General features: G+C 41.2%; 1 protein-coding gene across 1 annotated transcript; it reads left to right on the top strand.

Annotated features, from left to right (window-relative positions):
• The first annotated feature begins 156 nt into the window (after window positions 1-156).
• Window positions 157-14,709, top strand: LOC139385890 (potassium channel subfamily K member 6-like). Its single transcript, XM_071131177.1, has 3 exons — window positions 157-564; window positions 11,283-11,678; window positions 14,150-14,709. Exons 1-3 carry the CDS (start codon window positions 249-251, stop codon window positions 14,380-14,382), a joined length of 945 nt encoding a protein of 314 aa, XP_070987278.1. The 5' UTR covers window positions 157-248; the 3' UTR covers window positions 14,383-14,709.
• The last annotated feature ends 5,842 nt before the right edge of the window (window positions 14,710-20,551 follow it).

Raw genomic sequence — 20,551 nt, 5'->3', positions numbered from 1 at the left:
GGATTGAAACGTTGACATCGAAATACAACGTAAAAGACCAAGAACATGCGGTTATCATTAGAAACGGCAGGGAGCAGTGTTTTCTCAAAATGTTTATCTGCAGAGTTCTAGGCGTTTGAACACACCCCTGTCAAACTTGTACCAGTGGAGCGGGGACAGCCTAAACTTAACTTGAGGAGACGGGGCAACGGAAGTAGGCTACAAAGTAACAGTTTGGCAGATGACATTGCAAGCAGAAAAAGGGGGAAATGTCTTCGGGGTACAAATCTTGGATACTGCTTACAGGTTTTATACTGTTCTATGTTGCTTATCTGTTGCTCGGAGCGCTCGTTTTCTCCACCATCGAACGGCCGGTGGAGGACAAACTAAAAAGTGACATACAAGTCCTGAAAGAAGAGTTTCTCAACCAAAGTTGCGTCAATGCAACATCACTTGAAAACTTTTTGGAGAAAGTTTTACAAGCCAATAAGTATGGAATATCTATCCTTCCGAATTCTTCTGCGAGTTCAAATTGGGACTTGGCTTCCTCTTTGTTCTTCGCCAACACTTTAGTAACGACAGTCGGTAAGTAAATAGCCTATACTTGTCTTTTTTAGGCCTTCAGTTTTGTTTCGGTTGGTCCATATAAGACAATTCTAAACAATTTAAGTGCTAATATTGCAAGATACTCAAGGAAACACTGATTGTTTATAGATTACAATTGCAGTTCCAACTGGGCATTTTTTTTTTGTATTCCGTGACCAAAACATACCACGCATCAATGGGCCCTTGTGATTTTCAGGTAGCCTTGCCCCAGTATCAGTGCGTTAATAAGGATCGGACCCTTTCTTTACATTTTCGCCGAAAATGACATACCCAAACCCAAATCTGCCTGTAGCTCAGGACCTGAAGCAAGGATATGCATATTCTTGATACCATTTTTAAAGGAAACATGTTGAAGTTTGTGGAAATGTGAAATTAATCTAGGAGAATAACACATTAGATGTGGTGAAAGATAATACAAAGAAACATGCGTTTTACTCTTTTTACCATCTTTGAAATGCAAGAGGCCATAATGTATTATTCTAGCCCAGGTGCAATTTAGGGTTTGGCCACTAGATGGCAGCAGTGCATGTGCACAGCTTTAGACTAATCCAATGAACCATTGCATATCTGTTCAGAATGTTGTATCAAGACATGCCTAATTGGCTTATTAATACATTTTCAATTTCATAATTGTGCACACTCCTCAAAAAATAGCATGGTATTCTTTCACTGTAATAGCTACTGTAAATTGGACCGTGCAGTTAGATCAACAAGAATTTAAGCTTTCTGCCCATATCAGTCTCTGTCCTGTGATTTTTGTTTTGTTTTGTTACTTACAACCAGAGGTCGACCGATTAATCGGAATGGCCAAATTAATTAGGGCCAAGTTTTCATAACAATCGGAAATGGGTATTTTTGGACACCGATTTGGCCGATTTTAAAAAATATATATTATAATTTTTTACACCTTTAATCTTTAACTAGGCTAGTCAGTTAAGAACACATTCTTATTTTCAATGACTGCCTAGGAACGGTGGGTTAACTGCCTTGTTCAGGGGCAGAATGACAGATTTTTACCTTGTCAGCTCGGGGGATTCAATCTTGCAACCTTAGTTAACTAGTCCAATGCTCTAACCACGTGATTCCATTGCACTCCACGAGGAGACTGCCTGTTACGCGAATGCAGTAGAAGCCAAGGTAAGTTGCTAGCTAGCATTAAACTTATAAAAAACAATCAATCAATCAATCATAATCACTAGTTAACTACACATGGTTGATGATATTACTAGTTTATCTAGCATCTCCTGCATTGCATATAATCGATGCGGTGCGTATCATTGCTCCAATGTGTACCTAACCATGAACATCAATGCCTTTCTTAAAATCAATACGCAGAAGTATATATTTTTAAACCTGCATATTTAGCTAAAAGAAATCCAGTTTAGCAGGCAATATTAACCAGGTGAAACTGTCACTTCTCTTGCGTTCATTGCACGCAGAGTGAGTGTATATGCAACAGTTTGGGCCACCTAATTTGCCAGAATTTTACATAATTATGACATAACATTGAAGGTTGTGCAATGTAACAGGAATATTTAAACTTATGGATGCCACCCGTTAGATAAAATACGGAACGGTTCCGTATTTCACTGAAAGAATAAACGTCTTGTTTTCAAGATGATAGTTTCCGGATTCGACCATATTAATGACCTAAGGCTCGTATTTCTGTGTGTTATTATGTTATAATTAAGTCTATGATTTGATAGAGCAGTCTGACTGAGCGGTGGTAGGCAGCAGCAGGCTCGTAAGCATTCATTCAAACAGCACTTTCGTGCGTTTTGCCAGCAGCTCTTCGCAAGCACAGCGCTGTTTATGACTTCAAGCCTATCAACTCCTGAGATTAGGCTGGTGTAACCGATGTGAAATGGCTAGCTAGTTCGCGCGGTGCGCATTAATAGCGTTTCAAACGTCACTCGCTCAGACTTGGAGTAGTTATTCCCCTTGCGCTGCATGGGTAACGCTGCTTCGAGCCCAGGTAGGAGCAAGGAGAGGGACGGAAGCAATACTGTTACACTGGCAATACTAAAGTGCCCATAAGAACATCCAATGGTCAAAGGTTAATGAAATACAAATGGTATAGAGAGAAATAGTCCTATAATTCCTATAATAACTACAACCTAGAACCTCTTACCTGGGAATATTGAGACTCGTGTTAAAAGGAACCACCAGCTTTCATATGTTCTCATGTTCTGAGCAAGGAACTGAAACGTTAGCTTGCTTACATGACACATAATGCACTTTTACTTTCCCCTCCAACACTTTGTTTTTGAATTATTTAAACCAAATTGAACATGTTTCATTATTTATTTGAGGCTAAATTGATTTTATTGATATATTATATTAAGTTAAAATAAGTGTTCATTCAGTGTTGTTGTAATTGTCATTATTACAAATACATTTTTAAAAAATCAGCCGATTAATCAGTATCGGCTTTTTTGGTCCACCAATAATTGGAATCGGCTTTGAAAAATCATAATCGGTCGACCTCTACTTACAACCTCATGCTAATCACATCAGCCTACGTTAGCTCAACTGTCCCACGGGGGACACTGATCCTGTAGAGAAGGGGTGGGTAATTCCAATCCTCGAGGGCCTGATTGGTGTCAAAGTTTTTCCCCAGCTAACACACCTGACTCCAATAATCACCTAATCATGATCTTCAGTTCAGAATGCAATTTGATTAATCAGCTGTGTTTGCTAGGGATGGATTAAAAGTGTGACACCAAGCAGGCCCTCGAGGACTGGAGTTGCCCACCCCTGCCGTAAAGGTTAGTTATTAGATGGGCAACCAGCAGCCCTCCTTTTGAAGACCCTCAGATCAATTTCCACTGACTCATTCAGGGTCTCAACGTACAAGTTGTTGCAAGTTAGAATAGTAGACTGACTACACTAAACAAGGTATAATTTCAAAATGTGGTTGTGCATCAGCACCTTTACTCAGTCACTGATAGTGAGTCAATTAGCCCATGTCAGCTAACATCTTTTAGCTAGCCGCTAAACTAATTTAGCTATCTAAAAGATGTTATCATGGTTGAATTACTGGCCGTAGGGCGTTGATTTTGTAAGTTAGTCTCACTCAGACATCATTTCTCTCCACACTGACTAGTGTGGAATTGCAGGAAATTAACTGTAAAACTGCTAATTTGACGCTCCACCCCATGGCGAAATGAGTAGAATTGCATGAAATTTGTTTTAACATTGCTTAATCTATTCTATGCCCCATTGCAAAAATGTGTAGAATTGCATGAAGTTAATTTAAAAAAAAATCTCTACTGTCAAGGGGGGAGTCACTAAGATGTTTTGCGAGCAATGTGTGGGGGATATGCGTGTGGGTGAGCATCTGCGGCCTCATGATGAGTTCAGATTTAAGTGCCTTTGAACGGGGTATGGTAGTAGGTACCAGGCGCACCGGTTTGTGTCAAGAACTGCAATGCTGCTGGGGTTTTCCACACAAATTTCCTGTGTGTATCAAGAATGGGTCCACCACCCAAAGGACATCCAGCCAACTTGACACAACTGGGAAGCATTGGAGTCAACATGGGCCAACATCCCTGTGGAACGGTGTTCCTAATAAAGTTTTTGAAAGGAATGAGAGATTTAACTTCCGTGTCAATGTTTGGCTTTTTCGGGAGAGGCTTTGTTACTGCCACTTTTAGTGAGCTTGGTATACAGCCGGATGATAGGGAGACGTTTATTGTGTTCAACATAGGAGTGCCAAGCACAGGAAGTAGCTCTTTCAGTAGTTTAGTTGGAATAGCGTCCAGTAGACAGCTGGAAGTTTTCTAGGCCATGACTGTATTTGGTTACTGTGTCGAGATACAGGATATATATATTTTTTTAAACAACTAGTGTCTCCATTGATCCATGGTCCTGGTAGTTCTGTGCAGACTCGGTACAACTAAGTTTTGGAGAAATATGCATACACTAAGAGGAGTCCTTCATCTTGTTTTCTAATGATCATGATGTTTTCCTCGAAGTTCATGACGCATCACTGCTGAAGTGAAGGCCATCCTCACTTGGGGGGAAGGTATAGATATTTATAGGCTATACATTGCCTCACATTCCTATTATTTGACAGTTTATCTGTAGTGTTAGGGTAGATGCCCGTGCAGTGGAGTTCATATGATATTGAGTTGCAATGATATTTGTTTACATAGCCAGCTAACACGTTTCCTTTTGTTGTCCTATTTCTACCAAAGCGATTCATTTTCGAAACTGTCCTAGCTTTGTAACGAAGCAGCTAACATCTGTAGTTTGCCTGTCAGGCAAGAAAACGAGAGTTTGAGGCACCATTGTGCTTCGCTCACAACGCTGTCACACTCCCGGATCATCTCGCTCGCTCCCTCCCTACAAAGACAACCAGCTAACTTTGTTTGCCCATCAAAATAGATGAGGAATTATTCTAAACCTGTTTAGCTAAATTGCACATAGTGTCATCTTTTAACATTTTATTTTCTACATCCTAAATAAATAAACTGTGGTTGTGTTGAATCTATAAACTGTTGTGTGACATACGTTGACTTCTTACCATCCATGGAAAGTAATCTGACCAAGGGTCTTGAAGTGTGCGTACCCTATGTAGTCTTTATGGTTATAATCTGACCCATCTATGAACATATTCATGAATGTCTTTGTGTACTCTCTCCTGTCTGATTATCCATCAGTCTGACACACTGTACATTTGCACACCATTAACTCAGAAACAATCTGGCCATTAAGGGGTTTTATAAAATCATTTTGGTTGATTTGAAAGTGCTGTATAGCATCATAATGTGTGTGGGTGGGTGGAATGGGAGGCGAGTAACTGTATCACACAATTTATTATGGAAACCCCTAAGAGGTGATTATTAAGACGAGTGTGTATGGTCGAGAGACGGTGTGAGAGAGAGCGATGACGTTTCTGACCACAATTGTATCCTATTGGTTGCTCTGCTCCTCTCTCTCCCTCAGTCTGTTTCTCTTAGGTCAGTGAAAGTGAGTGAAATGATGTGTAGAGTCTGGGCTTAGCAGCAGAAGGCAGGGAGGGAGGAAGAGGGGTTGGAGATGATGGGAGGCCCAGCCTAGGCCTAAAGTGAAAGTGGCAGGGGTTTTAGACTTGTTTTTAAAAGTGGTATGAGTTTGTTTATTTTTTTTCAGATCTGGTGTTTAACACCAACCTGTCCGCCACCAAATCCAATTCACTGAATTGTTGTCAAAGTAGGCTACTATTTCTACATTTTATGTCAGGCCTGGTTTGTACTAAATCTTTTTGAGAGAGGTTATCTACATTTTGAAATGGTCTCTGAATAGTTTTTTGCTTTTTTACATTGACAACAATTCTTACTTCTGTAACAATCAAATAGATTACTTTGTGGATTATGAAATAGTTTCTGAATATTGTCCTCTGGTAAAATAAAAAAAAATTGTTTTAATGAATATTTAAAAAAAAATATTTATGTTAATAATATTTAAGTACAATATATTATACTTGGTACAATACATTCTGAGTGAGTAATTTAGTCAAATTTACTACAATTTGTTTTATCTCGAAAATTCTCAGTAATCTACGACAGCATTCTAGATTTCTATTGGGGTTTAAAGGGTTAACAGATGTTTGTACTGCGACATCCTTGGATAGGTGGAGGGAGTCTGGAAGGGCTTCTAGAATCCAGAGTTGATGAATGTTCCGAAATACTTTTGGAGTGGGTCTTTGGACTTCTCCATGTAAATATTATCTGCCATGACTGCTAGTTCCGATAGGAATTCAGGGAACTCCGTGAGGGATGCTGTATACGGCCCAGGAGGACTGTAAAAAGTAGCTATACAATTTATTGAGTAGGCTGCATAGATTTCATGACTAGAAACTCAAAAGAAGAAAACGCAGTCTTTTTTGTTGTTGTAAATGCAAATTTGCGATCATAAATGTTAGCAACACCTCTGCCTTTGCGGTATGTGTGGGGTATATGATCACTAGTGTAACCAGGAGGAGAGGCCTCATTTAACACAGTATATTCATCAGGCCTAAGCCATGTTTCAGTCAGGCCAATGGCATCAAGTTTTTGATCAGTGATTAGTTAATTGACTATGACTGCCTTGGAAATTAGGTATCTAACATTAAGTAGTCCTATTTTGAGATGTGAGATGTCACAATCTCTTTTAATAATGACAGGAATGGAGGAGGTCTTTATTCCAGTGAGATTGCTAAAGCGAATACCGCCATGTTTAGTTTTGCCCAACCTAGATTGAGGCACAGACGCTGTCTCGATGGGGAAAACTGAGCTGTGCTAATGGTAAACTCTACTAAGGCTTGCTATCGCATTGTCGAGCTAGAGGAGTTAGAGCCCTGTCTATGTTGATAGATAAGATGAGATCACCCCTCCAGTGTTGGAGTGTGCCCCTGGCTATCTGTAAATTAAAATAAAAACAAGAAAATAGTGCCATCTGGTTTGCTTAATATAAGGAATTTGAAATGATTTATAATATTACTAGTGATACTTAAGGATATTTTAGCCATTACATTTACTTTTAATACTTTTAGACCTTTTACTCAAGTAGTATTTAACTGGGTGACTTGAGTCATGTTCTATTAAGGTATTTAAAAAAAAACTTTTACTCAAGTATGACAATTGGCTACTTTTTCCACCACTGCATGAGTCCCAAGAAAGAGGGCCCAATTATCTACAAATTCAATCTTTTGGGAGACAGTTCTCAACCCGTGATTAAGTTGTGCGAGTCTTCTGTAGAGCTCATCGCTCTCCGTAACTGGGAGGGAGCCAGAGACAATTACTCGATGCCAAAACGTCTTTCTAGCAAAGCTACACGCTGAAGCTATTTTGCGCTTAGGGCATCTGACTGTTTCATCCCAACATCGTTGGTGCCGACGTGGATAACAATATTTCTATACTTTCTACACTCACCAGTATTAGCCTCAGCCAGCACCATCTTCAGATTAGACTTTGCGTCATTAACTCTGCCCCCTGGTAAACAATGTATGATCACTGGATGATTATTTTTAAGTCTAATATTGCGGGTAATGGAGTCGCCGATGACCTAGGGTTTTCAATTTGTCAGAGCTAATGGTGGGAGGCTTCGGCGGCTCAGACCCTGTAACGGGTGGAGGAGAGACCTGAGAAGGCTCTGACTCAAACTCGTTGCTTAGTGGTGAATACCGGTTGACAGTTTCTATCAGCTGAATGAGTGACACCGGTTGATCATGCCGACAGCATTTCTTTCCAGAAGCCTTGAGAAAATTGTCCGGCTGCTAAGACTGTGCAGGAGGATTAAACATTTCTTAAGGCTAGGGGGCAGTATTCGGAAGTTTGGATGACTGACGTGCCCAAAGTAAACTACCTGTTACTCAGGCCCAGAAGCTAGGATATGCATATAATTGGTAGTATTGGATAGAAAACACTCTGAAGTTTATAAAACTTAAAATGTCTGTGAGTATAACAGAACTGATATGGCAGGCAAAGACCAGAGGAGAATCCATCTGGAATTTTGTTGTTGTTGATGTCACCACCCATTGAACATACCTGTCTATGGGAAATTCAAAGGAAATCCTCCCAGATTGCAGTTCCTATGATTTCCACTAGATGTCAACAGTCTGTAGAAAGGGTTTCGGGCTTGTTTTTTGAAAAATTAGCTAGAATTTGTAGTTTTTCAAGGTGGCTCTCATTTTGACTGTAGTCTTGTGGCGTGTGTGGATGAGGGTGCGCACCTCATTTTTTTATCTACGATATTGAGCATACTACATTCTGTCTTAAATTGTATTGTTTATTTACATATTAGGGTACCTGAGGATTGATTAGAATCGTTGTTTGACTTGTTTGGATGAAGTTTATTCTTAACGTTTGATTCCTTTGTATGCGTGTTGAACTAGTGGAATAGGTGGATTACTGAATCAAACGCGCCGACTAAACTGACTTTTTTGGGATATAAAGAAGGACTTTATCGAACAAAACAACCATTTGTTGTGTACCTGGGACCCTTGGGATTGCAAACAGCGGAAGATCTTCAAAGGTAAGTGATTTATTTTATCGCTATTTCTGACTTTTGTGACGCCTCTGCTGGTTTAATGATTTTGTATTGCGGGGCGCTGTCCTCAGATAATCGCATGGTATGCTTTCACCGTAAAGCCTTTTTGAAATCTGACAAAACTGTTGGATTAACAAGAAGTTAAGCTTTTAAACGATGTAAGACACTTGTATTTTCATGCATGTTTAATATTATGACTTTTGTATATTGAATTTTGCGCTCTGCAATTTCACAGGATGTTGTCGAAGTGGGTCACTAGCGGCACGCCCAGCCTTATTAACACTACTACCTTTATTTCCTGGTGGCAAAGATGCTGTGTCATCGTTTCCTACACTTAAATTGCCCTCACCTAATGATTGTGTCTGAAGCCGGGCTTGCAACACGGCTATCCTCACCATAAGGCGATAGTACTCCTGCATATGAGTACAGCGACCTGCAATGAGAAGGCATAATGTTAACTTTTTTTGTCCTTCAGACGACGGCCTACAGGAAGGAGATGAGTTCCTTGGCGGAGTGGTGCCAGGAATATAACCTCTCCCTCAACATCAACAAATTGAAGGAGCTGATCGTGGACAAGTCCAATTTTATTTGTCACATACACGTGGTTAGCAGATGTTAATGCGAGTGTAGCGAAATGCTTGTGCTTCTCGTTACGACAATGCAGTAATAACCAATGAGTAATCTAACCTAACAATTTCACAACTACCTTATACACACACGTGTAAAGGGATGAAGAATATGCATATAAAGATACATGAGTGAGTGATGGTACAGAACGGCATAGGCAAGATGCAGTAGATGGTATCGAGTACAGTATATACATATGAGATGAGTAATGTAGGGTATGTAAACATTATATTAAGTGGCATTGTTTAAAGTGGCTAGTGATACCTTTTTTACATCAATTTTTCCATTAATAAAGTGGCTGGAGTTGAGTCAGTATGTTGGCAGCAGCCACTCAATGTTAGTGGTGGCTGTTTAACAGTCCGATGGCCTTGAGATAGAAGCTGTTTTTCAGTCTCTCGGTCACAGCTTTGATGCACCTGTACTGACCTCGCCTTCTGGATGATAGCGGGGTGAACAGGCAGTGGCTCGTGTGGTTGTTGTCCTTGATGATCTTTATGGTCTTCCTGTGACATCAGGTGGTGTAGGTGTCCTGGAGGGCAGGTAGTTTGCCCCCGGTGAAGCGTTGTGCAGACCTCACTACCCTCTGGAGAGGGTAGTGCAACTTTACAGTTAACGCAATAACGACCTGGCTCTCTCTCGTTGCACTCCACAAGGAGACTGCATGTTACGCGAATGCAGTAAGCCAAGGTAAATTGCTAGCTAGCATTAAACGTATCTTATAAAAATCATAATCATGTTGCGGGCATATCATAATCAATCATAATCACTAGTTAACTACACATGGTTGATGATATTACTAGATATTATCTAGCGTGTCCTGCGTTGCATATAATCTGACTGAGCATACAAGTATCTGACTGAGCGGTGGTAGGCAGAAGCAGACGCGTAAACATTAATTCAAACAGCACTTTTGTGCGTTTTGCCAGCATCTCTTCGTTGTGCGTCAAGCATTGCGCTGTTTAGGACTTCAAGCCTATCAACTCCCGAGATGAGGCTGGTGTAACCTAAGTGAAATGGCTAGCTAGTTAGCGCGCGCTAACTAGAGGGACAGAAGCTATACTGTTACACTGGCAATACTAAAGTCCTATAAGAACATCCAATAGTCAAAGGTTAATGACATACAAATGGTATAGAGGGAAATAGTCCAATAATTCCTATAATAACTGCAACCTAAAACTTCTTACCTGGGAATATTGAAGACTCATGTTCAAAGGAACCACCAGCTTTCATATGTTCTCATGTTCTGAGCAAGGAACTGAAACGTTAGCTTTCTTACATGGCACATATTGCACTTTTACTTTCTTCATGGGACCAACACTTTACATGTTGCGTTATATTTTTTTATATGTGGACACCTTCAAATGAGTGGATTCAGATATTTCAGCCACACCCTTTGCTGATGGCTGTATTAAAACCACGCATACAGCCATGCAATCTCCATAGACAAACATTGCCAGTAGAATGGCCTTACTGAAGAGCTCAGTGACTTTTAAAGTGGCACCGTCATACAGTGCCATCTTTCCAACAAGTCAGTTCGTCAAATTTCTTCTTCCATCCGGTCTGGATGGGGGCGTGCTCACTCTCCTGCTGTCTCCTGTAGTCCACGATCAGCTCGTTTTTGTTAAGTGAGAGGACTTTCTAGAATGTCTCTTTTTTTGGTTGGAAACGGGAGGTAGCTTAGCTTATTAGTCAAATTAACATTTGAGAGGGGTGAGTGAGTCACATTTTCCAGATAGATTATTCAAAACGGGCTACTTTTTAAATGAAAGAAATCAGCCCTTAGGTAGCCTACTTTAAAAAAGTTTCCGCTTATTACTGGTTCACCTTTTGATTGTTTGCGGATTCTATCATGGATTGTGTTAACTTTAATTTTGTTCAATGTTAACCGACTTGTTCCCATCATAGCTTTAATTTGTTGGATTGTGAGATCAGTAACCTCAGGCAATGGCATGTTATCTGCTATTATGTTGTGTTTGCTTGTATGGGATCCTAATAACTTCTACACTTTCTCTCGCTCTTTTTTCTCTCTCTCTCATACTTTCTCTCACCCTCCCCAGGATATGGGCACACTACGCCCCTGTCGGACACAGGCAAAGCCTTCTCCATCTTCTATGCCCTGCTGGGAGTGCCCTTCACCATGCTGGTGCTCACCGCCTGCGTCCAGAGGCTCATGCACCCGGTGACCTACGGGCCCATCGACATGTGCCGCCAGAGGATCGGCCTGGACCCTCTTGCCGCCACTGCCGTCCACTTTGCAATCCTGCTGCTGCTGGTGGTGCTGGGATTCTTCGTGGTACCCGCCGTGGTTTTCAGCCACATCGAGGACACCTGGTCCTTCCTGGACGCCATATACTTCTGCTTCATCACGCTGTGTACCATCGGCCTGGGCGACTACGTGCCCGGCGAGAAGCCCGGACAGAAGTTCAGGTCGCTCTATAAGATCTCTGTGATGGGTGAGTCATGAACTAGTCTGTGTTTGACAACAGGGCGTGGCACACTGACACTGCTCAGACTGATGTCATATAAATTCTGTGATACTCATTACACATTCAACTTAAATATTTGTGTTCACGATGTCGTGTTAGAATTGTTTGCCCTGAAGTCTCTTTCCTATGAATAGAAAACAAGGAAATAATAGTGTGAACAGTGATGGGAATGATTGGGTGGAGTTTGCAGCATCAATGTTTTAAGCACAGGGATGTGTATAGGAATAAGTGGACTTGACAGTTTTGACCATGTGCAGACACCTGACGTGAAGTGGGAAACGCTCGGCCCAACACCACCTCTCCAGCACTGAGATAGCTAGGCCCTCTGGTGGAATATGGTCCTTTGTCCCAATGAAACCTCAGAAACGTTCACGTCTCGGATGTGAGAAATGGCGCCTCCTGAGTGCTTCTCCTCCCATCAGGTAGTGCATTCCGGTCAAAAGGGTCCATAACGTCCAAGGAAGCGATTTAAGAACTACTAAAAGCTGTTTTGTTCTAGTTTTTTAAATGTGCTTATTGTAAGATCTATTTGAAATAGTCCTCATTTGAAGAGGAGAGAGGACAGGACACCTCTGCTCTACATTGTGTCTAGACTTCTTATCGGCCAAATGTCAGGAGATATTAGTTCAGAATGATGACTTGGCGTGGCTTTCCCGATTTTTAACCTGGCTCAGCTGATGAAAGAGAATGTATGCATTCCTTATCCCTGTGTTGACCATAGACATGTAATTCTGATACTGCATAGATGCAGTACGGTTTATTGCTTTTGAGTATATTTGTAAAAGTCTGAGGAGGCCCTCTTGTGGTTTTCAGGAGGAAACTAAACGGTGTCGCGCCACTGCCCCCTCCATGTATCTCACAATGTCTGTGATTTGGTTGGTATACTGCATGTGTGAATTTGAAGTGGGCTTCTTGTTTTGGGAAGAGTGCAATGTGTGGTGTGATTGCGCTCATCTTAAGGACACGTTGCAGTAGGGAGATAACGAGACCACACCACCATCTACCCCACTTGCACTGGGAGGGATTTCATATTGTCACATGACATTTTATCAGAGTCATGCTTTTAGTTTAAGGTATAATTGAATTACCCTGTTATTCTCTCTCAAAATAACCTCACTGTTTCGAGCCTAGTTGTTTGTTGTACTGCCATTGTGGTGGCTGGCTCTGTGGCGTTGTCTCGGGGTCCGCCCGCACGCGCGTTGTGCTTCAATACACAACTTATTGCCTTGTTTTAGGGCACTGTGTTTTGGTTGATCATGTCACATGACCTGGATTTAAACTTCTATTTAAAGCTTGTTCATTCCCTTTTTGTATGTCATATGGTCCAGCACCATCCTCAGACGATTGCTTTAATTTTGGGTGTAATTCTCTTGTCATCTGACATGATAAACCAAAACACAGGGCCCTGACTGTATGCCAGATCCTCCTGATTGGTTGTTCTCTTTTCCTAGGAGGATTAGCAACTACTAGAAAATAGGTTGTTTTGTTCATATCGGAATACACTTTTCCTGTCAATACCCTACAAAGCCTCCCGAGTGGCGCAGTGGTCTAAGGCACTGCAACCCAGTGCTAGAGGCATCACTACAGACCCGGGCTCGATCCCAGGCTGTGTCACAGCCGGCCACGACCGGGAGACCATTGAGGCGGCGCACAATTGGCCCAGCGTCGTCCGGGTTAGGGGAGGGTTTGGCCGACCGGGTTGTCCTTGTCCCATCGCTCTCTAACGACTCCTTGTGGCGGGCCGGGCGCATGCACTCTGACTTCGGTCACCAGTTGTACGGTGTTTCCTCCGACACATTGGTGCGGCTGGCTTCCGGGTTAAGCAAGCATTGTGTCAAGAAGCAGTGCGTCTTGGCAGGGTCGTGTTTTAGAGGACGCATTGCTCTCGACCTTCGCCTCTCCCAAGTCCGTATGGGAGTTGCAGCGATGGGACAAGACAGTAACTACCAATTTGGATATCTCGAAATTGGGGAGGAAAAAGTATTTACAAATACTCTAAGTCTACTCTGCTTATTGACCTGCACTGAAACAAATTAACCATGATATGGCATAAAATCATAACTATATCGTAAGGAAGCCTGTTGAACAGTTGGCCGCCTTGTCCATCAGGAATGCACCACGAGCACACCCGTGTGGGTGAGTTTGTGCTTTGTGAGACAAGGGTAGCCTAGTGGTTAGAGCGTTGGACTAGTAATCGGAAGGTTGCAAGTTCAAACCCCCGAGCTGACAAGGTACAAATCTGTCGTTGCCCTGTAACTGCCCCTGAACAGGCAGTTAACCCACTGTTCCTAGACCATCATTGAAAATAAGAATTTGTTCTTAACTGACTTGCCTAGTTAAATAAAGGTAAAAAATAAATAAAAATAAAATAATAATGCTTCTTCCCACAGCTCAAGGAGCTGATGTTGAATTAATGTTGTACTCTCTGTCCTCTGCAGTGTACCTGTTTCTCGGGCTGATGATGATGTACCTGGTCCTGCGTGCCTTCCACCGGATGGCCGACCTGCATGGCCTGACTTCTTTCTTCCAGCTCCCCCACTGTGACGAGGATACAGAGGAGGATAAGGAGCCCATAATCGAGGCCGACCCTGAGGACCAGCATGAGGCAGAGGCCTCGGCCAAGCCCCTGGATCCAGCCTCCCAGACCTCCTATAACACCATCAACCGATAAGGACTCACTCCTTTACATAAGTCAGGTGAAACAGCTAAACAGTCACTGTTTTACAGCAACACGGGATGAGTTGAAAACCTTGACCTTACTATTGTTACTGCTCATGGCTCAGGTCAGACCTTCCTGCTACGACTGCTCAACTGAACCAAAAAGAAACAGAACTCTACAGATTTCCCAGTGCACCCAGTTAACACTTGGCAAGGGTTGTTCGTCAAGGTGGGAGAAGGTTGTTGTTCCATAACCTGTAGAGAACACTTCTGGTTGGGACTGATGAGGATTATTTGTCACTTTTTGATGTTTCAGACCAAAATATATATATATATATATATATATATATATATATATATATATATATATATATATATATATATATATATATATATATATATATGTTTATCATATACTGATATTTTTTGTGGATGTATTTTCATGTACACTTTTGTGGTTTTTAGGTCAGGGTTGATCAAGGAAGGTCGTACAGAAATATTGGATGTTTCAAAATCAAACAAACTCATTATAGTGGCCATCTTTGAAAGAGTTTGTTGCCCCTCCCCAGTAATTAAGTGAAAGGATAAGGATAACAAATTTAGGGAATAAAAGGATTGAAAATAAAAACTAAGTATCTGTGTTCTGATGTGTAGTTGTCTATAGTTAAATATTAGGATTTTCTGCCATTGTGAAAGTATGTACTTTAGCATATGAAGTTTGTCCATCTTGAACAATGTAGCAACTGACAATGTAAAAACAGCCAATAATGTAATAGCTTTTTCATTTATAATTTAATAAATGCTGATAATGTAGATTGCCAATGTTTAAAATGCTAAAGTTTTTGTGCATAATGTAATTATTACATTGTGCATTGATTATAACATTGAAGTGGGTAACTTATAAATGTAATAATTTTAACCAATGTAATAACAAAATTACTAAACTAAATTCACTCTGGTTTTTTTCATTAATATCAAGTGTCATGCTTCAGTAATAGTGGACTACATGCCACACCACATTCCCGAATCCTTATTTGATATTACTAAAGGAATGTAATTGGACAGTTCATTAAACCAGGGGACTAATGTTGGAGTGCCCATACTACTGTTTCCCAGCAGACATATGTTGGAGGTCGTGACATTTGAATTCCAACACACTTAGATATGACAACAGTTTGGGACTGTATTATCTGTAATATCTACACAAGACCAGAACATACAGTTGAAGTTGGAAGTTTACATACACCTTAGCCAACTACATTTAGACTGTTTTTCACAATTCCTGGCATTTAATCCAAGTAAAAATTCCCTGTCTTAGGTCAGTTAGGATCACCACTTTGAAATGTGAAATGTCAGAATAGTAGAGATTTATTTCAGCTTTTATTTCTTTCAGCACATTCCCAGTGGGTCAGAAGTTTACATACTCAATTAGTATTTGGTGGCATTGCCTTTAAATTGTTTAACTTGGGTCAAATATTTTGGGTAGCTTTCCAGAAGCTTCCCACAATAAGTTGGGTGAATTTTGGCCCATTCTTCCTGACAGAGCTGGTGTAACTGAATCAGGGTTGTAGGCCTCTTTGCTCGGACAAGCTTTTTCAGTTCTGCCCAGAAATGTTCTATGGGACTGAGGTCAGGGCTTTGTGATGGCCACTCCAATACCTTGACTTTGTTCTCCTTAAACCATTTTGCCACAACTTTGGAAGTATGCTTGGGGTCATTGTCCATTTGGAAGAACCCTTTGCGACCAAGCTTTAACTTCCTGGCTGATGTCTTGATGTTGCTTCAATATATCTACAATTTTCCCTCATGATGCCATTACTTTGTGACGTGCACCAGTCCCTCCCGCAGCAAAGGACCTCCACAACATGATGCTGCCACCCCCGTGCATCACGGTTGGGATGATGTTCTTCGGCTTGCAAGCCTCCCCCTTTTTCCTCCAAACATAACGATGGTCCGTTCTATTTTTGTTTCATCAGACCAGAGGACATTTCTCCAAAAAGTACGATCTTTGTCCCCATGTGCAGTTGCAAACTGTAGTCTGGCTTTTTTATGGTGGTTTTGGAGCAGTGGCTTCTTCCTTGCTGAGCGGCCTTTCAGGTTATGTCAGTATAGGACTTGTTTTACTGTGGGTATAGATACTTTTGTACCGGTTTCCTCCAGCATCTTCACAAGGTCCTTTGCTGTTGTTCTGGGATTGATTTGCACTTTTCACACCAAAGTACGTTCATCTCTAGGAGAAAGAACGCATCTCCTTCCTGAGCAGTATGACGGCAGCGTGGTCCCATGGTGTTTATACTTGCATACTATTGTTTGTACAGATGAACGTGGTACCTTAAGGCATTTGGAAATGAATGAACCAGACTTGTGGAGGTCTACCATTTTTTTTCTGAGTTCTTTGCTGATTTCTTTTGATTTTCCCATGATGTCAAGCAAAGAGGCACTGAGTTTGAAGGCAGGCCTTGAAATACATCCACAGATACACCTCCAATTGACTCAAATGATGTCAATTAGCCTATCAGAAGCTTCTAAAGCCATGACATTTTCTGGAATTTTCCAAGCTGTTGAAAGGCACAGTCAGCTTAGTGTATGTAAACTTCTGACCCACTGGAATTGTGATACAGTGAATTATAAGGGAAATATTCTGTAAACAATTGTTGGGAAAATGACTTGTGTCATGCACAAAGTAGATGTCCTAACCGACTTGCCAAAACTATAGTTTGTTAACAAGAAATTTGTGGAGTGGTTGAAAAATGAGTTTTAATGATTCCAACCTACATGTATGTAAAGTTCTAACTTCAACTGTATGTAAAATGGAGCCATAAAGGCAACGTTGTATTAAAATGTTTCTTGTATTGGTTGACCTGAAAAAGAAAAGTTGCAACACTTCCATATGAGGCTCATGAGGATTGTAGGCAGATAATTGAAAGTAGTGGAAAAAACATGGATTTTGGCCTTGGACCAATGGGTGGGGTGAGTGAGTGAGCGTCTGACATGAGTCTGGTTCCATCTCCATCTTAATGGGTCTGGTTTAATCTCTAAAGAAAAGTAGCCTGGTCTATCCTGGGATAAGGAGTAAAAAATCATGTTGAATATTTTTGTGATAATTACAATTTGTCTATTCGCATGACTGAAAGGTGTCTTCAAATTGAGCCGTTTTTTCCCCTCTCTGTCGACACTGTTTGCAAGGTCAAAATGGAAGTTCAATAGTAACCCCCCCTTGCTAGTCTGTTGTGGCAATGGATGCAAATTCAAAGTGTTTCTTAATATGCATGCCATTAGAGTTATTTTAGGTTATTACATTATTGATGTCTGGAGTGTGATGTCACGAACTCTGCTGCTCTGTTACTACGTAGCAACTTAGCGGTGTCGAAAGCCTATTACGATCTCCAGAACGGCCAAACCACATTTTGTTTTAGAAGCCCGTTTTGGCCTCAAATTAGTTTATGATTAAGTTCAATTTGAAAGTTCGCTACAAATTGAGATATTTAATTAAATAGTGATCCATTCTGACTACTACACTGAACAAAAATGTAAACATAATGTGTTGGTCCCATGTTTCAAAATAAAAGATCCCAGAAATTTTCCATATGCACAAAAGCTTATTTCTCTCAAATTTTGTGCACAGATGTGTTTACATACCTTTTTATTTAACTAGGCATGTCAGTTTGTCACGACTTCCACCGAAGGTGGCTCCCCTTCCTGTTCGGGCGGCGCTCGGCGGTCATCGTCACCGGTCTACTAGCTGCCACCGATTCCCTTTTCTGTTGGTTATGTCTTATTGGTTTCACCTGTTTCTCGTTTGGGGTTTGGTTTAGGGCTATTGAAGCCTGTTATGCCCACCAGCTTTTGTGCGGGCTTGTTTCTCTGTTCTGTTGTGGATGGTATTGTTTGTATTTTTCCAGACTGTTTGTGTCCTGTTTTGGGTCGGTCATTTATTCTCCTGTTGTTTTGGCATGACCTTTTCTCACCGGAATAAATACGGTTTTCCTTAAACCTCTGCTCTCTGTGCCTGACTCCGCACCCACCACTCCTAGTTACGTAACACAGTTAATGAATTATTATTTACAATGAAGGCCTACCAATAGGCAAAAGGCCTCCTGTGTGGACGGGGGCTGGGATAAAAAAAATAAAATAGGACGAAAAAAAAATCAGGACAAGCAAGACACCACAACACTACATACAGAGAGACCTAAGACAACACAGCATGGCAGCAACACAACATGACAACACAAACATGTTACAAACATTGTTGGGCACAGACAACAGCACAAAGGGCAAAAAAGTAGACAATACATCACACGTTAGTGAGCATTTCTCCTTTGCCAAAATAATCAATCCACATACAAGGTGTGGCATAACAACAAGTGGATTAAACCGTGTGATAATTACACAGGTGCACCTTGTGATGGGGACAATAAAAGGCCACTAAAATGTGCAGTTTTGTCACACAACACAATGCCAAAGATGTCTCAAGTTTTGAGGGAGCGTGCAATTGGCATGCTGACTGCAGTAATGTCCACCAGAGCTGTTGCCAAATAATGTAATGTTCATGTATCCACCATAACACGCTTCCAATGTTGTTTGCGTTGCAGTACGTCCAACCAGCCTCAAAACCGCAGGCCATGTGTATGGCGTCGTGTGGGCGAGAGGTTTGCTGATGTCAATGTTAACAGAGTGCCCTATGGTGGCGATGGGGTTATGGTATGGACAGGCATAATCTACGAAAAACTAACACAATTGCATTTTATCGATGGCAAATTGAATGCAGAGATACCGTGATGAGATCCTGAGGCCCATTGTCGTGCCATTCATCCGGTGCCATCAGCATGTTCCAGCATGATAATACACGGCCCCATGTCGCAAGGATCTGAACACAATATCTGGAAGCTGCAAATGTCCCAGTTCATCCATGGCCTGCATACACACCAGACATGTCACTCATTGAGCATGTTTGGGTTGCTCTGGATCGACGTGTACAACAGCGTGTTACAGTTCCCTTCAACATCCAGCATCTTATCACAGCTCTTGAAGAGGAGTGGGACAACATTCCACAGGCCATGATCAACAGCCTGATCAACTCTATGCAAAAGAGATGTGTCGTGCTACATAAAGCAAATGGTGGTCACACCAGATACTCACTGGTTTTCTGATACATGCTCCTACTTTTTTTTAAGGTATCTGTGACCAACAGATGCATATCTGTATTCCCAGTCATGTGAAATCCATAGATTAAATTAATTACAATTAATGTATTTCAATTGACTGATTTCCTTATATGAACTGTAATTCAGTGCAAATCTTTGAAATTGTTGCACGCTGCGTTTATATTTATGTTTTCATTGTCATCGCACAGGACCACGTGCTAACACAGACCAATCACGGGCCGGCAGGCTATGAGGAAGCTTCCACCATCATGCCGTTGACGTTAAAAAGAACAATTCACCCAAAACCACTAATTCCTTTAATTTAGTGTTAAATAATACTAACATGTGAGATCAACCTTTTTTGGTGAACAAATGTTTCATTCTGGCATTATAAGGTTGGTAGCAACATGAAAAATCGTTCTGGAAATCTGTTGCAGCTCAAGTCGACTACAAAATCCACAATGCAATGCAATGCTCGCTCATTGGGCTGGCTACACATAATACCAAATACAATATCAACATGTAAAGTAGCTAGTTAGCTGTAAAATCGCCTAAACAAACTGCACTAGCAATTTCGGCGTCTACAATCTCACCATGTTCAACCTGCAGATCGATATGCAAGGGCAGATATACTTTTGAGGAGATGGGAACCGTTACCCATGCCACGTCAATGGGCCTCGTGGTGAATTTTGGGCTATTATAGGACAAGGAGTGAATGGGAATCACTTGGGCGCAAGCTCAAAAAGCCAACATTAGCATGAATTTCGTCAACAATATTACAAATATTTTCCAATATATGAGATACTTAACTTGTTATCTGTAATATTGTATAGCTTTGGAAACGAGATTAAGTACTTTCATTACCCAATGGGATTCCATATCCTTCCTCTGGGCACGTTTGAAATTAAAATACTTTCTGCTTTATGAGCCTTCGAGAGTTTTCCACATGAATACCTGGATGACGTCAGCGTTATCGCTACCTACTCATTTTAATGTTACGCTATGCGTTTAGTATATATATATAAATTATTGGCCATG

This window comes from Oncorhynchus clarkii, chromosome 27 (assembly GCF_045791955.1).
Source record: "Oncorhynchus clarkii lewisi isolate Uvic-CL-2024 chromosome 27, UVic_Ocla_1.0, whole genome shotgun sequence".
NCBI lineage: Eukaryota > Metazoa > Chordata > Actinopteri > Salmoniformes > Salmonidae > Oncorhynchus > Oncorhynchus clarkii.
This window is presented reverse-complemented; position numbering and strand designations above follow the sequence as displayed.